Source organism: Aplidium turbinatum, chromosome 2 (genome assembly GCF_918807975.1).
Source record: "Aplidium turbinatum chromosome 2, kaAplTurb1.1, whole genome shotgun sequence".
Classification (NCBI taxonomy): domain Eukaryota; kingdom Metazoa; phylum Chordata; class Ascidiacea; order Aplousobranchia; family Polyclinidae; genus Aplidium; species Aplidium turbinatum.
Window position 1 is genome coordinate 44,010,952 of NC_137473.1, and position 22,198 is coordinate 44,033,149.

The 22,198-nt window shown below is 36.9% G+C and overlaps 1 protein-coding gene across 1 annotated transcript in view; it reads left to right on the forward strand.

Annotated features, from left to right (window-relative positions):
* Positions 1 to 2,824: 2,824 nt before the first annotated feature.
* The window catches only part of LOC145764324 (uncharacterized), a 46,221-nt gene continuing 26,847 nt past the window's right edge, over positions 2,825 to 22,198 (forward strand). Inside the window, exons 1-9 of the mRNA XM_082575941.1 lie at positions 2,825 to 2,983; positions 6,010 to 6,239; positions 6,507 to 6,743; positions 12,628 to 12,761; positions 12,989 to 13,071; positions 15,071 to 15,211; positions 18,340 to 18,549; positions 20,151 to 20,473; positions 21,432 to 21,730. Coding sequence (XP_082432067.1) covers positions 2,825 to 2,983; positions 6,010 to 6,239; positions 6,507 to 6,743; positions 12,628 to 12,761; positions 12,989 to 13,071; positions 15,071 to 15,211; positions 18,340 to 18,549; positions 20,151 to 20,473; positions 21,432 to 21,730 — 1,816 coding nt within the window. The remainder of the gene's footprint in view (positions 2,984 to 6,009; positions 6,240 to 6,506; positions 6,744 to 12,627; positions 12,762 to 12,988; positions 13,072 to 15,070; positions 15,212 to 18,339; positions 18,550 to 20,150; positions 20,474 to 21,431; positions 21,731 to 22,198) is intronic.

Consider the following 22,198-nt stretch of genomic DNA (forward strand, 5'->3'; position numbering starts at 1 on the left):
TAGCAGAAAGGAAAAATATTAGAGAAACGGATCGGGCCATGTTCAGAGGGTCTCTGCATCAAAATGGCCACCAAAGAATTCGTAGAAGATCTGGCGCTTTTAAAGGATTGTATTCGGCAATTAACGCTTTTGTCAGAAACTCTTCGGACTGAGAATATCAACTTCGTAGTAGCTAATCGTCACGTAAAATGGACTGTTAATTCTCTATTTTAAATCAAAAAATCTGTTCAAGAAGGAAAGCATTCGTTGATGATGTTTTAACTTAAATCCTGGAAGTACAAAAACTACCGTACTCTTAAAGGCATAACGTTGGACCAGTTTGAAGCTCGACAAAGATACTTTCTTCTTTTGGTTGTTATCGGTTTATTCAAGCTTCAGTTGACAACATTGGAAGCAGGATGGTGGACACCAACAATGAAAATTTTGTGAAGAGCTTGGAAATTATTGTACCAGAGTTATGGCCTACTGCAATCGAAGTTCCGTGGCAAGAAGGAGGGCGGAAAAGAGGAGAGATTTTATGTCACCACTCTTCTATCCGATTGTACGTTGACAATCCTTGCCTTATACCAGATACGATAAAGTTGCTCAAGAATGTAGTAGGCTACTAAACATGATTGCTATAACTATAAGTTCTGCTGAAGCCGAACGTGGATTTTCGCAAATGAACTTGGTCAATGGTCATCACACCGCTACGATCAGGGCTGACCAAAGCACTTGTTTCAGTAATGTTGTTCATCAGCATCAATGGACCACTTCCTCATATATGGAATAGCACTGCGGAAACTCAGAAGTAGTTGCGGACTCATCGATCGGCTGTGGATACTCAGGTTAAGCATTCTAAGCTTTCCAAATTGAATGAACTCAGACCTGTGCAAAAACTGTTTGCTGGCTGAAATCATACCGTCGTGGTGCTTACATTTTAGCCAATAATACCAAAGACCTGGCAGACAGGCTATTTGTTTTGTATAATCCCGTTTGCAACAGCTTGGATTATGCTTTTTTTGTATTTGGAGTTGTTTAAACTGTTCGTTAATAACCAGTGGCGGATTTAGGGCAAAATTTTAGGGGGCGCCAAAGAAGTATGGAACAACTTCGCCGCAAATAGCTAGAGAAATTTTTTTGCGTTTTTATCAATAAAATTGCCTATTAAGCTGGGTTTAGACTACGTGCGTTTTACGTGCGGTTTTGTTGCGTTGCGATTTACGTGCGTGTTGTCTCAAACAGCTCGCGTTTACACTACTTGCGGTTTTCATGCGTACAGTGTTACGTCATTTTGAAAATATAGGTTATTCCCCTACATTGATGTCAATCAGCTGATCTACTTGACATCACTTCAGTTCTGTCAATGCGATCATTGCAAATTGCAATACATGTTGAGTTTTACTTCCTCTGCACAAATGACTTTCACAGAAAGAAACAAGCTCATAACACAAGTAATTGAACTCTAGACTACACTAGTTATTAGCACACAATGATATCAAAGTAGAACACTTTTGAGGGTCATATATTGCGAATGGAAAAGCCAAAAAAAAATTACTTATCAATATGGAGTGCAGAGTGGCATCCAGATTTTTAAAGCAATGCCAGATACATTTAATTGCACCCAGTGGGTTCTTGTGTTAAAATAAACTTTGTTACATGTGGACCAACACCAAGAGTGTACCACTGGAACTTTTAGACAGGCTATGTTTTTAGAATAACCTTGGATTCTAAACTCGTGTTTAGCAAACACTTCGAAAACTAAACTGTCTATTTCTGGGCTATATAATATATTTTTTGATTAGATTGACCTTGCATTCCAACCATTTTACCCCTGACCTTGGTATCTTTGTTCAACAACCTTTCTTGTTTTATAACCTTTGAGGAATAACTTTGAATTCTTTGTTGGCTTTTTAGTAGATTGGTTTCTTTATTTAAATGTTAAAAGTTAAAACTATACCACAAGTCTACTGCTAAAATTTGCTTTCCTACTTTGCACTCAGCATAAAGAGCACTAAAAATGCCGGCAATGTAAACCACTGAGCAATGCAATTGTATATTTGTGTAAATATACACTATACAATACAGGGTGTATGAGATCTCACAGATCACTACCATTTGTGACGGACTAAATTTTCTGATATTATGACAGGCTATAGTCTAATAGCTGTTAATTTTCTACTTTCATAAAATATTGATAGGCTAAAACAAAAAAAACTGAATGCAATTCAACTTTATTTGTCACCAGCAAATCAAAACTTACATAGTATTTTTGCATGTTGGCAGTTTTCTGTATACTTGTTTATAGGCTATGCACAAATAATGAAAAAAGTAGATGCTACAAATTTGGTAGAAGCAAATAAAATAGCACTAACAGAATTAAAAAGGTTGCAAAGTCACAACAATGACAAATATGGACAAAGAATTCTTTGTAATAGCAATGTTGATAATAATAAACCACCATTACAGTTGACAATTTTTGGCTGTTTATTAACAAATCTATAGGCCAGCAATGGCAGTCACAACAAATAATTTTCAGTAAACAAATTTCGTATTTCGATGTGTATTTGTATTTGATTTGATTTTAATTTGATTTGTATTTGATTTGATTTTGATTTGATTTATTTGATTTACTGTACTGTACTGTATTATTAAATTTTAACACTATTTTTCCATTTTCAGAAAATGATTTTGTGACGCAACTGAATCTATTGTGATGTTTAAGGCTAATACTGATATCTAAGCAACAGGGACGAAATAAAATTTCAATTTAATTTGTTTGCTCAAAAACACACTACTGTAGTTAATTCATTAACAAACTTGTGTAATTTTAGCTCAGACAAAAATGAGTTTTTTAGTTGCACAAAAGCTAGGTTTAAATTTAGGAAGAAAGAGCCTTCTTCCAGAAGAGGAGTTTTTTAAAAACAACTCTCCGTTTAATGAAGAGGATTTAGCAAATTTTGAGGTCAAAGTCAATTATTTTCAAAACTACAAAGAAGGGCAGGTATGAGAACTTTTTCCGTAATATCTTTATCATCTGGTTTGCACCGTTGCACGAGCATAATGTTTTCAGAAACATTAAACAAATTGATATAATAAGAAAGATTTGAAATTACAGCGTTAATTTTGTGTCGTAGATGCTGCAGTAGGTTTTGTAATTCGATAATTTGACAAGTCATACCCCTGAGTTATACATAATAATGTGACATTTTTTCGGGAAAGAGATTTTCATTAATGAGCCGACTAAGACGTCACTCGTTTGATGGACCAAGTCACTTTTTGATCCAACACAGAATGCTTTAAGGCAGGGATTCTCAACCTTTTTTTACACCGTGGCTCTCTTTGAAAATTATGAAAAATCAATGGCCCCCTATTTTTTTCAACCTTTTAAAAAAATTATGAAACGTCATTTTAATTAAAAAACTTGTTTATACATTGACCGGTAGTTAGAATAATAAAATGATATAAATACAACACACAATAAACATGAGAGTACATTAATTATTACATATGCAGTTAATGTGATGGTTGAGCTTGTTTTTGCAGTATTTTTATTAAATTTTTAAATCAAATATAGTTATTACTATCTGAAGCCTTTACAAATTGTTTCACCTAACGGATCATCAGAAGGTATGAAAAAACATGCAAACAGTAAAGATCGATAATTCTGAAAAGATATTAAATATTACAATTGTAATTTAATCTGCCAAAAAAACCTCTAAACCTGTACTTCCTGAGAAGATATTAAATATTACAACTGTAATTTAATCTGCAAAAAAACCTCTAAACCTGAATTCCAGAAAAGATATTAAATATTATAACCGTAATCCAATCTGCAGAAAAAACCTCAGAATTACTAAGGACAACCTCCATCCGTTACGACAAAGTTTCAATCAATTTGTCCCAATGGAAACCAAGCAACAAAAGACCTTCTGATAATCCGTTAGGTGAAACAATTTGTAAAGGCTTCAGATAGTAATAACTATATTTGATTTAATTCGCTCTACTTTGCCTTTTTGCTTGGCATTGAGCACTTTTTGTAGTATTAATAGTTTTTATTGTTTTATTAAATTTTTATGTATTTCTTTTGTTATATAGTGTTGCAGTGGACTTAGAGATGATAAATTAAAAAAATTACTATTTTTCAAATTTTTCCAATGCCCCCTTGAAAAAGGCTCATGACCCCCAGGTTGGGAACCCCTGCTTTAAAGCTATCTATTGGCTAATGTCGAAGCAATATTCTTGGACATAACAGCTGCCTTACTACTCGTAACAGTGTTACTTTTTAGCTGCGTCGTCGGCTTCCAGACATGCACGGCATGGTTAGTATGATTTAGTCAGAAAAACACTTCAGACAGTCATCTCAAGCGAAGACAAAACACATAAACACTTCAAAACTGGTGACTTAAGTTCAACAAAACCGAAACAGTGAGTGCAGCTTTCCATCTATATAACCGGGAAGCCGACCTGAAGCTGAATGTTTTAATTTATTAATAACAACAATAGGAAGCCTTTCCTGCCCCGAACCAAAGTATTCTTGGCCGCACAAGCCAGGTTGCAAAAAGGATCGCCACTATTTGGTGTCACTCCCCAAAACTTCCATTTTGCACTGCAATAGGCCTACTACATTTGGCAGGCTTCAGAAAGGGTGCAAGGGCTGACACACTGCGGACAGCAGACTTAGTCTCTTATTTTCTTCAGCAGAAAACTGTTCGCTGAAGTTTTCCGATGAAGTTTGCCGCAAAATACTTTGGTTTTCGGCGGACCAGCATTGTTCAAGAAACATCACATACTGTACACTTTAAAATTTGTTCTTCTCCAATTAAGCAATCCCGTTGACTAAAATCAAGACACCGCTCAACGACTGCTCAGTAAACTGTAGCTGTAGCTTACAAACAAAGCGTATTTGATCTAACTAGGCAAACCATACGTGGAAAGCGAAATTAAAAACCCATGCAAACAGGCTAAGTTATTTAAATTCTATATGGAATAATAAAAGGTTTGACTTTTGACGCCAAGAGTTCCACACAAAAACTAACTATCATACTTTAAATAAAGGCAGTCCTGATGTTGGAAGATTTATTTGTTGAAAATGGCAACACAGCAGGCACAAACAAAATCGAATAAATGAATAATAATGGCAAAAACAGTTTAATAACTAAAAACTTCAAAAAGGGTTAAACTTGGAATTAAAGTAAAAATTCTTGCATTGAAGTGCTTTGAAGTACTACTTTGAAAAAATGCTGGTTCATCTTGATCTGACCAATTAACCAACATCCGAATACTGAAAAGGATGAAGAGGAAATGTTGGTTGTCTCCAAAAATAAAAATATCTGATTCACTAGTCACTCTTCCAGAGAAAAAAAATATTGAAGAGCTGATATCTTCTAACCACTGTTCTACTATCTAAATTCTAGGATGACACGAAAAATAGTAAAGTAGAATATAGTGAGTATAAGATGAAAGTAGTCGTATAATATGAAAGTAAACATGCCAAAATAATATACGCAAAAGAATCAAGTTTCAATATTTTTACAGTATTAGTTAATGTCATTGCAATCTTCGCCGCCGTGTAAGTGCTAATATATCAGTTTTGCAAAGCGATTTCTTGATTGAGTTATAGATTCCAAAAACACAAGCAGTAGCACTGACAGAGGGGTCCAAAGGGTACTTTGAACCAAGGCCCGAGATAATTTTAAAAGCTCGAAACCTTTTCGAGAGGTCGGGAATATGCAAAAACCACAGCGCATTTTTTGGATACATTGCGCTTTTATTATAAAATGTCATCATTTGGGGTCAACATATCTTATTGGTACGGGGCCCAAAATGTCGTCTCAATGGCCCTGGACACAAGTAACCCAAGCAGCCACTTTATCTGGCTCAAATCTGGTAAAGACTTAAGTAGTCAGATGCGTAACCGATCTGGTAAAGATCTGGACCAGATAAAGTGGCTGTGTGGGAACCTAAGGAGTACATTCTTGCTATTTTGCTAATCACATGTAAATATTCTTGTAATTATTCTATTTTCAGCTGCTCCGGGAACAATTAGAAGAAATAAACAGAAGAGTGACCGATCTTTTGATTAATGCCGATTTTGCGGCGGAGGTCCTCCCTTTTGAAACTTTGGGTGGCGAATCACGTTGGAGAGGATCCTTTCCAATAGGAGGAAACTCTGAAGAAAGAACTAGAGAAGCTTCCAAAGAAACAAAACAAGCTATCAATGACATTGTGAGAGTTATTGAAAAAAGCGCAAAGCGCAGGTGATTAATGCAACTTCATTTATTATTGCCATAAACTCCTCTCTGTTTGAAATTTGCTATGCAAGGTTTAGGATGAACTGACGGGGAATTTATTCTAATAATAGAGCTTCTAAACCTTTACAGTTTAACAGTACGGTAGGCTAATTCAAACATCGATTTGTCTTTTTTAGTTACGAATAGTCGCGAGAGAAATGCAACTGACTTCACAGTCTGAATATCTTAGTCAACAAACTTGTAGATGCTCATTTCATCTTTTACTTTGAGCAGATATAAAACACTTATGGAGATTATGGACTGGTTGACGACAACTGGTACCGAGGGTGGTTTCGAATCCGCGACTTTGTTTGATAAAAAAATGAATCAAAGTGAAAAAAACGAAACAAAATCATTTCAAGAAGTAATGTTTTCATTGAAACACAGAGCAGAAACTTTGAAAAAGCTAAAATCGATTGGAAATAGTCTGTTTGAGGGTGATCCTGCAACGACAGTTTCACCAAGACAAAGGTAAGATCCACAAACGCTATTGCTTCATGTGTCTTGTGATATAAGATTTATTGCGATCTAGTTTTGTCAAACAAAAGACGAAGATTTTATAATCATTGTAGATCATTTAGATTTTTAAGCTAATTTAATTAATTGTTGGAAACTTTATCTTTGAATTGAAAAAGATTCTGTGAAAACTAAAAGCTATCAGTCGCCCATATTTATGAAAACTTTGAATCAGTTGAATCATTGTTAGTCGATCTTACCATTTCTTTGCTAGCACTAGATGTTTATCCGACAACCATTTATGGAGTTTCTGAATAACGTTTAATAATGTGGGTAAAACAAAAATATATGTTGTTTTCGTTACCGTACTTCTGTGAATTAAAATTTACAATGTATAGTAGGCTACAGTAGGCTATTTCTGGACTAAATGTAGGTTAATCTGCTTTATCCAAGCTCTCAAAATACACTTCAGAATCTCTTCGCAGGGGAATAAGCAAACTGCCACAAGGTGTTAATTAAATCTGCCTTTTTTATTGAATAGTTCTCTCAACTTAACTTATAGTTTCCCTTTCACAAAAAAAAAAAATATAGAAAAACTTAAGATATAGAAAAACTTAACTACTGCCAACTTAACTACTGCCAAAAAACTTAACGTTGATCACAAGGACCTGCGCATAATTAAGAATGTGTATTACCAACAACAAGCTGCAGTTCGCCTACCTGAAGGTCTGTCTAGATATTTTGAAATTCAACGTGGGGTCAGACAAGGCTGTGTGATGTCACCAGATCTGTTTAACTTGTATAGTGAAATGATTCTCAGAGAAATAGAAGGTATTGATGAGGGAGTTTTAGTGAACGGCATCTCATTAAACAATATTCGCTATGCTGATGACACTGTGCTCATAGCGACATCCCCGGATGGTTTACAAACACTAATTAACAAAACTTCAGACATCAGTGCAAAATATGGAATTGAAATTAATGACAAAAAAACAAAATGCATGACTATCTCCAAACAAAGTCCTGAACCCCACTTTGTACTTCACCAGGGAGGCAACACAATTGAACAAGTGTCTTCTTTCAACTATCTTGGTTCTCTCTTAACAGCGGACGCACGATGTAAGAAAGAGATACGAAGAAGAATAGGCCTAGCTAAAGACGCTTTTAATAGACTACGACCTATTCTATTGGATCGCAAGCTTTCTATTCTTCTGAAGGTGCGACTTCTCAAAGTGTTAGTGTGGTCTGTTCTCCAGTATGGTTGTGAAACATGGACTTTCAACACAGAAACTAGGCGTAACATTGAAGCAGCAGAAATGTGGTTTTACAGAAGAATGCTCAGGATTTCATATACTGATCACATCACAAATGCAGAAGTTTTGAACCAAGTACATCAAGATAAGGAACTATTGAACAACATAACTCAAAGGCAACTCAAATTTCTCGGTCACATTATCAGAAAGGAAGATTTCGAAAATCTCTGTCTAAGCGGCCGCCTTCTCGGGAAACGTGCTCGTGGCAGACAAAGAACAACATTTATATCCAATTTCAATACATCAATCAGCCAACCAAGAACACTTTGGGACACTGCGCGACAAAGGGAACACTGGAAAAATTTACGAACTGAGCATCTAGTTCATCAAAGGCCGCATCGGCTATGATACTGTTGATGATGAACTACTGCCAATAAAACGTTTTTCAACAATTTTTTTATTTTTTGTGTTACCATTAATTAAAAAACCTAAAAAAGCCTTTTTTGAATTGAATGATTCTGATTGGTCAAAATTTTTGATGACGTCATTGGCTGGCAAAGCGGCATCCAAGGTCTATTGCTTTGCGTACAAACACAAGGAACAAATCGCGTAGGCTACCGAAACAGCGAACAATTTTGTGCTAAGGGAGTTTTTACAGCCTTAAAATGGTGGCTACTTGTATGGCTCCCGGTTGTACTAACCGGGAAATCGTCAAATCTTTCATCGTTTACCTCTGAATAATGACGACAAGCTGAAGAAATGGATCTCAGCGATAAAACTCAAAAACCAACCTGTAAACAAGCACTGCCGTGTGTGCACCAATCATTTTCTGGACAACGATTACCAACGCGATCTACAGGCAGAGCTACAAGGCACCAAGTCCAAACACCTGCTCATCCCTGAAGCTGTTTCTTCTGTCTTTGATTTTTCAAGATATGTGAAAGCCACTGTCAATACAGTACAGTACCCACAAAACTCGATCGACCTAGGTACAGGTCTGTGAGCACGATCGGGCGTTTGGATCGAATAGCAAAGCGAGAAAACAACAAGACTTTGAAACAGGTCAGTAGGACAGTAAAACATTGGCAGGGTAGGCAAAGGCATATTAGGCAACTCTGAATACATAGGCTACTTTTAGTTGATATAAACCACTTGGTTCAAGCAAATTATTTTCCTGCATTTTTTTCAATGTAAATTTTCCATCTAACTGCTGTCTGAACTGGTGTTGTCAGAGCACGAATCAGAATGATGTTCTTCGCTGTCAAGTCGCCGTCTTTTTGGTTCAAAGAGAAATCCTTGTCTTGTTTCAGACATCTTGTTTATGCTCAATATACAATGACCTATGCGACGTTTCTAAGGCAAATGCATGAAGCTGTTTACTTGGTTGCCAGCCGATGACGTCACAAGACATATAGCGCCATCAGGTGGCCGATTTTCATTTGGTTATATCTCCCAAACGAAAAAGCATATCAAAAAATTTTTTTGAAAAATATAATACTTAAACACTAAAGAATCACCAAAAAAATTTTAATTTTTCATTTCAGGTCCCCTTTAAGCAACAGAACAGAACTTCACGACATTCACCCCCGGTTAAATGGAAAACTCGACACTACATAAATTACATTACGGCATTATAACAAGTACAAGGATTCAAGCCAAACCCAGTAAATAAATACATAAATTGCAAAAACTAAGTCACGTATCAAGCCATAGCGCACAACAGGACGGCGTGTTCGTGTGGAGCGACGTAACGATGAGTTTTGTTCAGGATTGGTAGGTCCAGCTTCTGAAGATTCGACATTTTGTAAAATTAGAGCAGGATCCAAGCGAGGTTGAGCTGATTCCAACATTCCAAAATCAATTTCTAATGGCTCCGTTAGCGTTTCGTCATCATGAGTGGTGGTAATCTGTTTAGGATTAGGTGCTAAGTCACGCAATGATACAGTAGTTTCACGTCCATCATTGAGGCGTACGTGAGCGTATTGGGGGTTAGCTTCAATAAGCTCGGCATCTTCAACAAATAAGTCGCTCTTGTTTCGTACATGACGTTTTACATACACCGGTCCTGGTTTTAGCCAGGCAGGCATCGATACCCCACTTGAAGACTTACGAGAATGATAAAACATACGCTCGTGGGGAGTGCAGTTTGTAGCAGTACATAAAAGTGAACGTAACGAATGTAATACATCGGGTAACACGTTTTCCCACATAGTCTCGGGTAGTTTTTTGACTCGCAGTCCCAAAAGAATAGCTTTCCACACTATGCCGTTATATCGTTCCACTTGGCTATTGCCTCGAGGGTTGTATCTAGTAGACCGACTGGTCGGAATACCCTTTCCATGCAGCCACTCTTTCAGTTCGCTCGACATAAAATTTGCACCCTGGTCGGTGTGGACATACGACGGAAATCCAAACACGGAAAATAAATCACATAATTTTTCGATAACAGTAGATGCCTTCATGTCGGCACACGGATATACAAAGGGAAATCTAGAAAATTCGTCCACGATCACCAACAAGTATCTGTTCTTGGTGGCAGATGCTACAGGACCTTTAAAATCCATACTGATTCTTTCGAAAGGTTGGGTTGCTTTGATGAGGTGTTGTTGCTCTTTGGGCTTATAAAAAGCTGCTTTAATTTCGGCGCAGTCTTTGCATTGCATTGCGACGGCTTTCACGGCTTCCAAAGAATAAGGAAGGTTTTTCGTTTTTATATAATGCCACAATCGTGTAATACCAGGATGGCAAAGTGATTCATGTAGCAATTTTAAAGCGGCTTCTGATGTTGTTGTCACAGATGCCGATGTTGCTCTAGAGAAGGTGTCAGGTGCAGTGTTTTTTAGTTTGTCTTATTGCTGCGGTTGTGCGATCCTGGCTGGACGAATCATCGCTTTTACTTTGAGTGTACTCATGTCGAACTGTCGGCAGCTCAGTTGAACAACTTTGCACAGCACACATGTTGTGGTGAGAATACGTTTCGGACGTGCTTTTTGCCAATTCTAGAGCTCGAGCCTTGGCGTAAGCTTGATCAAAAGTTAAAGTCTGATTTTCGAGAAGACGCTCTCTTATGAGTGTGGACGAAATCCCACTGATTAAGGAGTCTCTTTTCATGTCGTCTCTATAAGCTACTGCATTGACGGGGACAAAGTTGCAATTTCGGCTCAGATTATTTAGACGTGAAACAAATTCGTCAATTGACTCACCGTCTTTTTGTTGTGCAGTAGCAAGCAGATGTCGCAAATAGATCTCGTTCCTTGGCTTGACGTACAAGTTTTTGAGAGCTGTTATTGCATCGTCAAAATTGTCGGCTTCAGACACAGTTTTGTAAGTGTTAGCAGTAAGGAAAGCTGTCAATATGTTGAGCTTGTTGGCTGGTTCCTCTCCTTCAGCACGAGGCATGGCTTCCACAAAGTTTGTAAAAGTCTTGAACCAAAACTTCCAATCGTCTTCTGCTGTTGGTGAATTTGGATCTACGGATAGCTTTTCTGGTTGAAGACATTTCCAGTTATTATTGGCCATCTCCGATTGCTTTCAGGACTTGCACTTTCTATCAACTCTTCTAGCTTCGATTTCTATGTAGTTTATTAAATTGTAACGAATAGAATTAAGTAACAAAAGTAGATGACACCATTTAATGGCTTTAATAAACTAAATAGGCACTGCGTCTAAAAAACATAGCAGAACATAAATATACCTTCACGTAACAGCAACAGAAAACTATACTAGCACCACCCTACTTCAACCCAAGCAGCGTAATAATAATGTTATGGTTTTATTTATTGTCGCTCTACAACAGCTAAGGTCTTTTAGCGACAGGGCTCTTTTTTTTAATTTATATCAGGTTTACGATGTTATCACATTATTACCCGACTCATTCTTACTGCGCTATGCAGGATAGAACACAATCGGTACCGTTTTTAAAGTCTTCGGTTTGACCCGACCTGGAATCGATCTCAGATCTACCAGCACCAGAGCCGAAGGCGAAACCACTCGGCCACTGAGCTGGTTTCCCCAAGCAGCGTGTTAATGGTAACTCAACAAAGGTGTAAAGGAAGACGCGACCTTACACGTCAGCGGCGCCGCTGCAATCAACACAAAGCTTTAAGCAACAGAACAGAACTTCACGACAGCCTACTTGTAAGACTTTGATCAACTGACGCAGGCTCGGTCAGCGAGTTCAACAGCGTGAAGTTTCCGATTGTTGAAGAGTCGTTGTCTATATGAGCTGCTCCATTCATTAGGTGCGGCAAAATGGAGAGCTGACCTTGAAGTGCATTGCTCAAGTGCTCACACCGAGAGTCGAATCAACGCCGCTTGATCTTTCAGTTTCTTGGTTAGTAAAGTCAAGCTCTCAACTAACTGAGCAAGCTATCGGGGTGGACAATTCAACTATCCAGATGAAAAACACTAGATGCTGTGACAGACTGTAGTCAAGTCCAAAAACTAATCAACTTTCACTCAAGTTTGATTTTACTAGATCTGACTATAATAGGCTAGTAAGCTTTGCCAACTAAGCAATTGTACAATATTCCAAGTCTAATCATTTCGCAACCACTGAGTGAAACTGCAAGTGAAACATTAGTTGCCATAAAAAAATGTCACCTGTAATTTCTGTCTATAGCCTAACCTTACAATTTTTTTCGTAGTCGCTTGCATTCAAAAACCAAAGCACATTTAAACGAAAAGGTTCGAAAAGCAAGTAGGGAATGTGATGCAGTCCCACAAGGCAATAGAGCAGACAAAATGAAGCATCTTTTTCTCCCTACCAAATTGCCAAGCGGTGAGATGTCAGTCATTTTACTTTTGTGTGTTAGCCTATGCTAAAATCATTTTTGTTACATACTTGAATTTATTTGTTAGGATACGCTGGACTTAAATAACAATGCTTGGTCTTAACATTTCATCATTTCAAAGTTTACATCCAGAACGTGTCGTTCTTTTGAATATGTTTTTTTTAAATCCGGTATGATGCAAGCAAATATTGTAACTAAGAACTTTTCTTTATAGACATGGATTCGCTTAAGGCAAATCCCGATGAAGTCGATGAAGGAGAACAAAAATTATTGTTAGAAATTTCCAACAGTTGGCAGGTTTGAAGTTATGATTTGTGTTTCAATCATACCTAAGGTGACTTTATTTGGTTTTTCAATTGGTGAAAAAAAATTGGTTAATTTACTTTAGTCTCCCTTAAATTATACACAATAGCCTAGCTGTCAATTTTTTTTTTAGATATTGCGTTGTGGTACCTTAGCGAATATTTTAATGACTTGCGATCGACACTAAATTGAATCACAAATTCTCAAACAATATTTTAATTACTTGGTTATTTATTATTTATAGTTCTATTTTATGATTCTTTTTTTTCATTTATATCGAAAACGTATTCAGCTTATGTAGAAGCTACAGCTTTGCTTGGTAGCCTGTGTTGTTATAGAGGACCTTAGTCATTGCAGCGTTAAAGTGAGACCTATAGTAGAAACAGGATTTCAGCATCTTAGAAAAAAAAATTATACGTTTCTGAAGCAATTTTCGGCTAAAAAAATTGCAGATCCTGAGTAAATTATTAGACGTTTTTTTTTATTTAGATCGGCGTACCCCCTTTTTTTTAAAAATAGGTTACAACTACAAGTTTACCAAGTTATTTTAAATACCGTGGCACAAAACTTCAGCAATTGTAGTTTTGTATATATCCCCAGACAAAATTCAAAGTTTTGTAAATACACGTTTTTTTTGTAAAAACGTTTTTTGACTGGGATGGATACATGAATAAAGCAAAACATAATTTTGGTAGAGAAGTTGCTTTTTAACAAAAACCGACATAACTTAACAACAACACAAAATTAAACAGTTGTGCGCGTAATCTCATCAGTTATAATTTTGTATTTGAGAAAAATAAACAGTATCTGAAATTTTAGAATTAGACCTTATTTTGTTGTTATACTATCTTTGGTATTTCTCATACGATATAAATTAATTTTTGTTTTAAAGGCTTGATAAGGGCTATATGCAGGGGCGTCATCGACATAGACCTCAAAATAAGGACAAACTAAAAATTAAATTTTTCATACGAAACGAAACAAACGTTTTTGAACAAATCTTTGCACTTATACGAGCTATGATATATCAAAGGCGATAGTTTTTGCCAGAAACGATCTGTTCCAGCAACTCCTTGTTCGTAGAAAATACTTCCTGCATCTCATGACAGCTCAAGCCTTTACATGTAGCAGAGATTTAACTGTCATTTCACTAAGTCTGTTTCTTTTCTTGGTTCACTGAACCGAAGCAAGAGAAAACACCTGCTCCACAAACGCATTACTGACCGGAAGAAAGACGATGACGCTAACCAGCTTGCAGAGCAACAGAAAAATTTGTCTCTAGTAAATATCTTCATCCACTTGTCCTCAGGTTCATCTTTGAGGAACACAACATTTGGAATCTTCTTGAACAGAGCAATGACAGCCGAGACCTCATCGAAGAACTCATGCTTCGCCATTGGCGGGTCAATTTGTTTCGCTAACCCGCGCTAACCCCTTAACTTTCTAATACTCAATTGTTTGATCTCTTAGCAGGGTCCAGTTGATTTGTGTTGGAATGTTGGATGCTCCTCAAATCAATACCACTCATTAATATATTCCCAAAAAAAGATAGAAGATTTGTAATTGTTAAAAATAAGACAAAATAAGGACTCATGTCAAAAACAAGGACGTTTTTTAGAAATAAAGACAATTAATTTTTCTAAGATATTGTCTTTAAAATAAGGACAAATCTTAGAAATAAGGACAGTATGTCAACCCTGGCTATATGCAAAGCCAAAAACGTTTGCTAAATCTTTTTATAACATAAAAAGCAAAAACATTATTTATCAGTGAAAAAGTTTTGTTTAATAATTTAAAATACTCTTTACCATCATGACTTCAACTGTAAACAAAAACTTTGAACTACCATCAACCTTGCTCCAGTCGTGGTGCTGCAAACACAAAAACTCTAAAGAAGCTTCCTCAGAAAACAGCCATACCATGGTTATTTTGAAACTTTGCAACTCATACTCTTTTTAAATGCGTTACATTGTTCACATTTTTATTTTCCCAGGAAGTTGGAAAAGAGATAAGAGATATCATGATATCAGTTCACGAGTTAAAAATATTGAAACGTTCGACTAGACTGTCCGTGCGGCGAGCTCTTTACCTTTTTAAAATGATCATTAGTTTGCTGGGGATACGATCAAGTGAAGTGAGTAATAGTTTTATTATTAATTTAGGCTACTTACCTCAGTAGAAACTGAGTACATCGCTTTCATTGGAATCTTATTATTGAAGTCTTATTTCGAATGAAAGAAACTACTGTATGTTTAATTTTTGATGAATTGTTGCTATTTCGTGCAGTGCATTTTGTTTCATTTTTCGCGCAACGCTAAGAGTTCAAGATGGATACCACTACACCTTGCAGATTTACAGCTTTCCATATAAAATGGTATTGTTACCTGACTCATAATTAAAGCGGCCGCTCCGGGAGCCGTCCACACACCCAAGCACTCAGCAAGCACACCATACTTACATGAAAGATACCTACAAGGGAGGCGAGAGACTTAATTACTCTGACCGAAAAAATCCACTATCGTAGATGGCAATCTGTGGGTACATAAAATGATGTTTATTGGCTGCCTCAAGCTTATCTACCTATCTCGAATTTCTTTTTGCCGATGTCGGAGCAGACAAGGAAATGGTGGATAATGCTCGAGAATTAGCGAGTTTTGGAAGAGAATTGATGTTAATTTAATTTGAATTTGTTTGTGTGTGTGCTTTTTCTTGATGCCCGCTTGAAGAAGATTAAAGGTGTGTGGAAAAGGGCCACTGTAGTCCGACATTTAATTTGGTGGAGATGCCAGAGAGGGGTGTCCAGAGGAAGGGTAGCTTTCTCTGATCTCAGAGTCTTTTTTGGATGGACCGCTGCAATCTTGTTAACCCAGGCAAGTGAGACGACGGAGAGAGTCGGTTAAAGATTTCCCCGCTGCAAACATTCTTCCCGCATCAGGCCGTTTCAGATGAGTGAGAGGGACGGGTTAAAGATGGCTTGTTACGCCCTTGGCTGTATAAAGTTTTTAAAAGATGTCCTACGCCGTATTGAGCTAGTGAGACCCGCTGCTGCAATCAGTCCTCACTATCCTTAAGGACAACTGAGAGGGGCGGTTGAAGAGAGAGTGTCAATTGGTTCTTCTTCTGATCGAAGGAGGAGGTTTAGAAGGTTAAGGGAAATGTCAGATGACAAAAGAATGCTATGTCCTTTTTTTGTCATGATCACCCACAATCCTACATGGCTTGGATTGTGAACCGTTTTGTGATCCATAATGTACGTGTTGCCAATATTCAGAGATATCTTCTTTCGGATGATTGCTTGGCGACATTTACTATGATCAAAAGCATTGGGTTCTTTTTTTATCCGCCGGGGAATTAATTGTATAAGATCATTTTCTTTGTTATTTTGACATCTTCGTTGGTTAATTCAGAGTATTGTTGTTTCAAGCGCTCCCACATTCCTAGTGCAAAGGAGCACTCGGTGAGGATGTGGGCCACATTGTCATCAGGTTTTCTGCAGAATTTGCAATTTATGATTCTACCGGATTGTATTGTTTTCCCCATTTTTATCCTCCATGAGCTATCTAAAAGGACTTGGGGAGTAGATAAGGTGGGAAGAGGAATTTGATTTTTTCCTTCTTTCTTAGAAGAATCTCCTTCCAAGGAATCTATTTATGTATGTTTTTCAATCTTTTGCATCTTCTTTTCATTTTGGGTTTTCAGATGAACGGAAATGGGTTTATAGGAAATGCTTTCCCAGTCGTATTTCAAGCTTTTGAGTCTGCAAAAGGACTTGAAGATTTCCGCACATTTCGTTTGGATTTGGGGCATGCGGAACGCTATTGGAAAACAAGGGAAGATTGATGTGCTTCATCTTGTAGCTCAAATTAAACATGGCCCATTCGTGCCAGATTTCGGTGGCGTCTTTTATACGATATACGAAAGAGATGGCGAATTCTGTCGATGCGGCTTGTTTGGAATTTTGACTGGATGTTCACCATGTTTATATCTTCGTCTTTGGCAGGAGAAAGTTTTTTGCTTCTATGGAGTTGTTCAGTGCAGTGCATTAACAGATGACTAATAGATAATATTGCGTCCGTTCAGATAAGGATCCAAACCTCATTTGTGCATATCGGAGTAAAAACTGCACACAACCTGTCTCGGTTGAGTCAAACCTATTTGACAGAAATAGGGCCATTGATGCATCCCACACTTTGACGGTACTTCATCTAACCGCAAACTTATGTAATGTCAATTGTGCACTATGCCCATTCCAGATAGGTTTCATCGAGTGTGTTGGCCTAGTATCAAGACCTTTTGACGAATATGCCAGTTGAAGCGTAGCTGGTACATAGGAGTGTATTGACTTTAGTTTTCGGGACGATTCTTGAGATAGATAGAGCTTTGTATAAATCAGATCATTGGACGTTTTTTGGCAAGTCTTCCATGTAGGTGTATAGCTCGTTTGATGAAAATCCAAAGGTTGACGCTTATAGAAACTTGTAGCTTCGCAATATAGATATTAACGACATGTTTTAGCCTGATGCTAGGAGTTCGTTGTTGTAATAGCGAATTTTCACTAGCTTTCGGAACACAGTTCCCTAGTCATGTGCTATAACGAATGGTGTTGAAGTCAGTGAGTCGTTGTTTTTTTGCGGCTCTTTTGTTTGGCATGAAGCTGCTGTCTGTTGAGTATCCGTGTTGTTAGGCGTTATTGCTGTGAAATTTTGTTGAATCAGTTGATTAATAGATTAGATGACGTAGTTTTTCCCTTTCGACACGGTGCAGCAGCAGCATGTATCAAGCTAAAACAGATCGTTAATATCCAGATTGTGTAGTAAGCAACGATCATGCTGTTAAAAACGAAACTCAATTTGTTGCAAAGACTGGTAACTTCCTGCTTACAATGATACTTTGCATTCTACTGAAGTGCTCTGGCGTTTTCACATCTGCACCACGTCAAAGTGAGCTTTATTCTCACAAGCAAAATATTTAAAAATCAAACTAACCATCACCAACTGTGAAAACATTTGATTGATTTCATTGAAGAAGCAATCTTCAGTAGCTGCACATGCTGTAGTTTTATTATCATGAAGTACGATTCCTTTATTTTAGTTTTCCTTTCTTTTGTGATCTCATAAAAGTCGTTTTTCTTCATGCTCTAAGAACAAAACAAAACTTATTCCAATATTTTAAGTGCGTATAACCTGATGCCATGTTATTAAAAACATCCTAATTATCTATAGTCAGCTTTGTAACTCCACTTCATGCACATTTGCATTGCAGATTATTCTGAAAGATAACGAGTTACAAAAATGCAGAATGGATTTGTCTGGGGCTCGCAGCAAGGAGGAACATTTGCACAAAGAAGCAAAGAATTGGAGAGAAAAATTGAATACGGTCCAAAACAAAAACTCAAAGTTATCAAAAGAAAAAAAAACTTTAGAAATTACTACAGAAACTCTTTCGGAAGCAGTATCAAAAAAGGATGATATTGTAATTATATGGTTGCAGTAGCCTAAATTATAATACTAAAAATATTTTCACAAATTTGAAGTTTGAAACCTATGTATGAAAAAATCAGTTGCATTACTTTAATAAGGAGGTTAAATTAAAAAATAATTTTTTCTTAAAACGATTTATTTTTGCATAAAAAAACTATATATCAATTACGTTTCAAATTTTCAAATTACATTTTCCAAGCAAATTAAAATTAACTTTCAAACACATATTTAATTTTTTTTCTAGTCATAGGCCTACAGTAAAAAAATGTTGTCACTTGACACATTCTATGGTAGATTAGATTTTCTTGAAATTATTGACTTTCTATAGTTTCAAATCGACTACGTTTCAAATGTATGTAAAGACTAGCCCAGGGGTGGCAAACTTCTCATCGATTGCAATCAACTAGAAATTTTCTTAATTACTAACGATCGACCAATCGGTTATGACCCATTAGTCATTAAGCAACTTTTTTCCTGTAACACCTTTACTATAAATGGTTTTATGTTTATCACGCATTTACTGTAGTCATCCTTCTTCGTCGGCTTAAGCCTATCGTTTCCGAGCATTGGTTTTGTCTTCAAGCTGTCGGACGTGACTTTAGATGGTGGGTGATGGCATAGATGTGGGCAAAAATTATATTGTAAATGGAGCGTGAGGAACGTGTTTTTTTAGCTTTTCATTTCTAGTGATTTTTTGTCCTGAGCTTGTTTTATCCCTTTTCTTTTGAAAAATTTTGTACCATCCCTAGTTTTCTTTCTCAAATAATCTGTCACTGGAAAGTTGTTACTTGGTTCAAGGACACTTTTAGCTGACCTTTATATCGAATTTATAATCTTCCAAGTGGTATTTTCCTGGTCTTCAGTTCCCCATAGAGCATTATTCGAGAAAGCCTCGTTGAATCCATCCGCAGTGGCGGATTTAAAATCCGCACGGAATGTCCTACCCAGAGGAAGTGGTGTTGCGATGTGATGGCTTTTAGACCGGGCAATCTAGCGCGATCGAGAATCGCATCGTTGGTGAGACGATCCTCCCAACGAGTGTCTAGTAGGCTTGCCTCAGACCATCGTCAGCACTGAGCAGCTGGCTATGTTCATGTTTCAGTTAATTTAGTAAAAGCTATAGGTTAGGCTACAATAAAAGCACGTAACAAACCCTGTAAAAATAACCAGTTTCTTTTTATAACGCAAGCAGTAGTCAAACTGGAATGTTACTGAGCTAATTCTTTGCCAAGGCACCTGTTTTTTAGCCTAATTACATGATAATGTGTTTCAATTGGCGTGCATGACAAGTATTTTTGTTTCTATACCTAACTGAAGCCTGATTAAATTTATCTAACCAAATAAGTTGTTTGAATTGATCTACAATTTTCCCCCAGAACTACACTATTGATTAAAAAACGCGTTGCTAAGAATCTTGTCATGTCCATACAAAATCCGACGCGATTGACTTGCTGAGCCTTAGCAATCGACCGGTCGATCGCAATCGACGTGTTGCCCACCCCCCCTGAACTAGCCTATAGAGTAACTGGATGTTGATGTGCTTTGAGCCACCTTCTGTTGAAATGTTGACGTCCTATATATTTGACGTTGCAGATCAATGATTTGCAAAATCGGTTGACGGAGATGATGTTGAAAACGAAAAAAGATGTCCGCGTTGAAGAAGTTAAGGGAACTGAAGACAAAGGAAAGGTTAAAAGGTGGAAGGATGCGTCCAAAAAGCAGAACACTCGAATCGACGAACTTCAAAAACAACTGAAGTCGTTGACGAAAAATCAACATGAGACAGCGGACAAAGAAAAATTTGCGGTGTTTGAGGCAGAAGAAAGAATAAAGTTGTACGAGGAGTCATTAAAAGAGGCAAAAAAGAAAGTGAGGCTGACTCAGAGCATCGCTCAAGAGTACGAAGCCGATCTGAAGTAAGTGTAATTTGTCTTGTCATTTGCCAACTTTTTTTCCAATTAGGAAAGAATATTTTGTATCTATAACTTTGTGAGAAATTTATTTAGTTGTATTATTAGCAAATGATTGATAACAAAGTAAAAAATTCGTAAACAAATTAGTTGAAAAAAATTGTTGTAACAACCATGTAACCAGCGCATCAGATAAAATGCAGTAAATTAAAACCATACAGTAGCCTAATATTAAATAGATGTTACAAATTCTGTAGTTGTTCATATGATCTTTCATGACACATTGTTTATTGATTTTCATTACAGCTTTGTCGGTTAATTTCCTTGTACGTCTGACACGAATATATGCCATGTTATGTGATGTTCACTGTAGTGGATATAATATTTGGCTGCAATAACAATAGAACACTTGAATTTAGGAGATACCAACAAAGCTACTGGCATTAAAAGTTCTATACGCTGACAGTACAGTTGCACTAGTTGCTATAACGTCGCATTTACAATAGAAGTGATCAGAATTGTTGACAATTGTAAACTAGAGATAAAGATTAGAATTAACAAAATACAGAAGATAAAAGCACATCTATGTCATGCAAATGTAGGCTATGTTAGAAGTGCTTCTTTCTCTTCGCTTCATTCTTACCCATTTTTTTTTGTGATTTGTTTCTTCCATTCGGAAATTTTGTTATAACTCGTCTTATTTGTCCTATCGCTACTCTTGTTTTGCAAAGTGATCAAATGTTTTTGTGGATTAAAAAGTGAGTCAAGTTACACCTCTAAAAAAGTTAGCTTAAGCCTCAATCAAATTTAAATTGTTGAAAAATTCAGTGACCGATGTTTTGATTTGCTCTGCTCGTTTTAGTTGGTCAAGCATCGTTTTGAGGCTAATATTTTACAGAATGGAGAGCAATGCAATGCACTTTTCAGATGATTAAATTCATATGCACGTTCGTGTGTTCAACAGAAAAAAAACTGAAGATCTGATCGAAAAAGATGGAGAACTGCGAACAGTGTTGCGGGACTTGAGAGCCAAGGACGATCTTATAGCAGCATTGTTGAATGCACCACGTACGCCTGACGAAAGCAAATCATCAGATACTTCTGGAAGCAGGAAAGGGAGCATTAAATCAGCAAAAACAAAAAGCAGTAAGATAGCGAAACAAACCAAGACAAACACAACATCAGAAAAACAGCACAGCATATCCGGCTCCATTTCTACTGATCCCTCTTTTGAAGATTCCTCAACGGATTCCATAAAGAAAGGTCACTTTTATCTTCTAACTGTAGTAAGTGTGGTATATAATTAGTTGTGTAAACCAATAAATTCGTAAGTAAATGAATTATTTATTTGACTAAATTTAAACACTTAAAATTAGTTTGAACCATATAGTCTTCGTTGTTTATTTGTCTTCAGGCTTCAGCAACCATACTTCAACTGACGTTCGTCGGATTGTGTTCAAAATAAAATGACAAGCGATAAACTTCGTAGCCTAACTGCTTAACTGTTTGTTAAATGTATCGCTTTCCATTCCTATAGCACAGGGCTTCCCGATTCGTTTATCACCCCGCACCCCATGGGATTGATGAAGCCAATCTCGCACCCCCTGTTTTGAAGCGGAGTGTTTCTGAGAAATAATTCAAAATATGTACGAAGACCACGCAGAAAAGCAGCTCACCGTCCTTTATATGGCTAATAAATAGGAAAAAGGACAGCCTTCAACAACACGATCA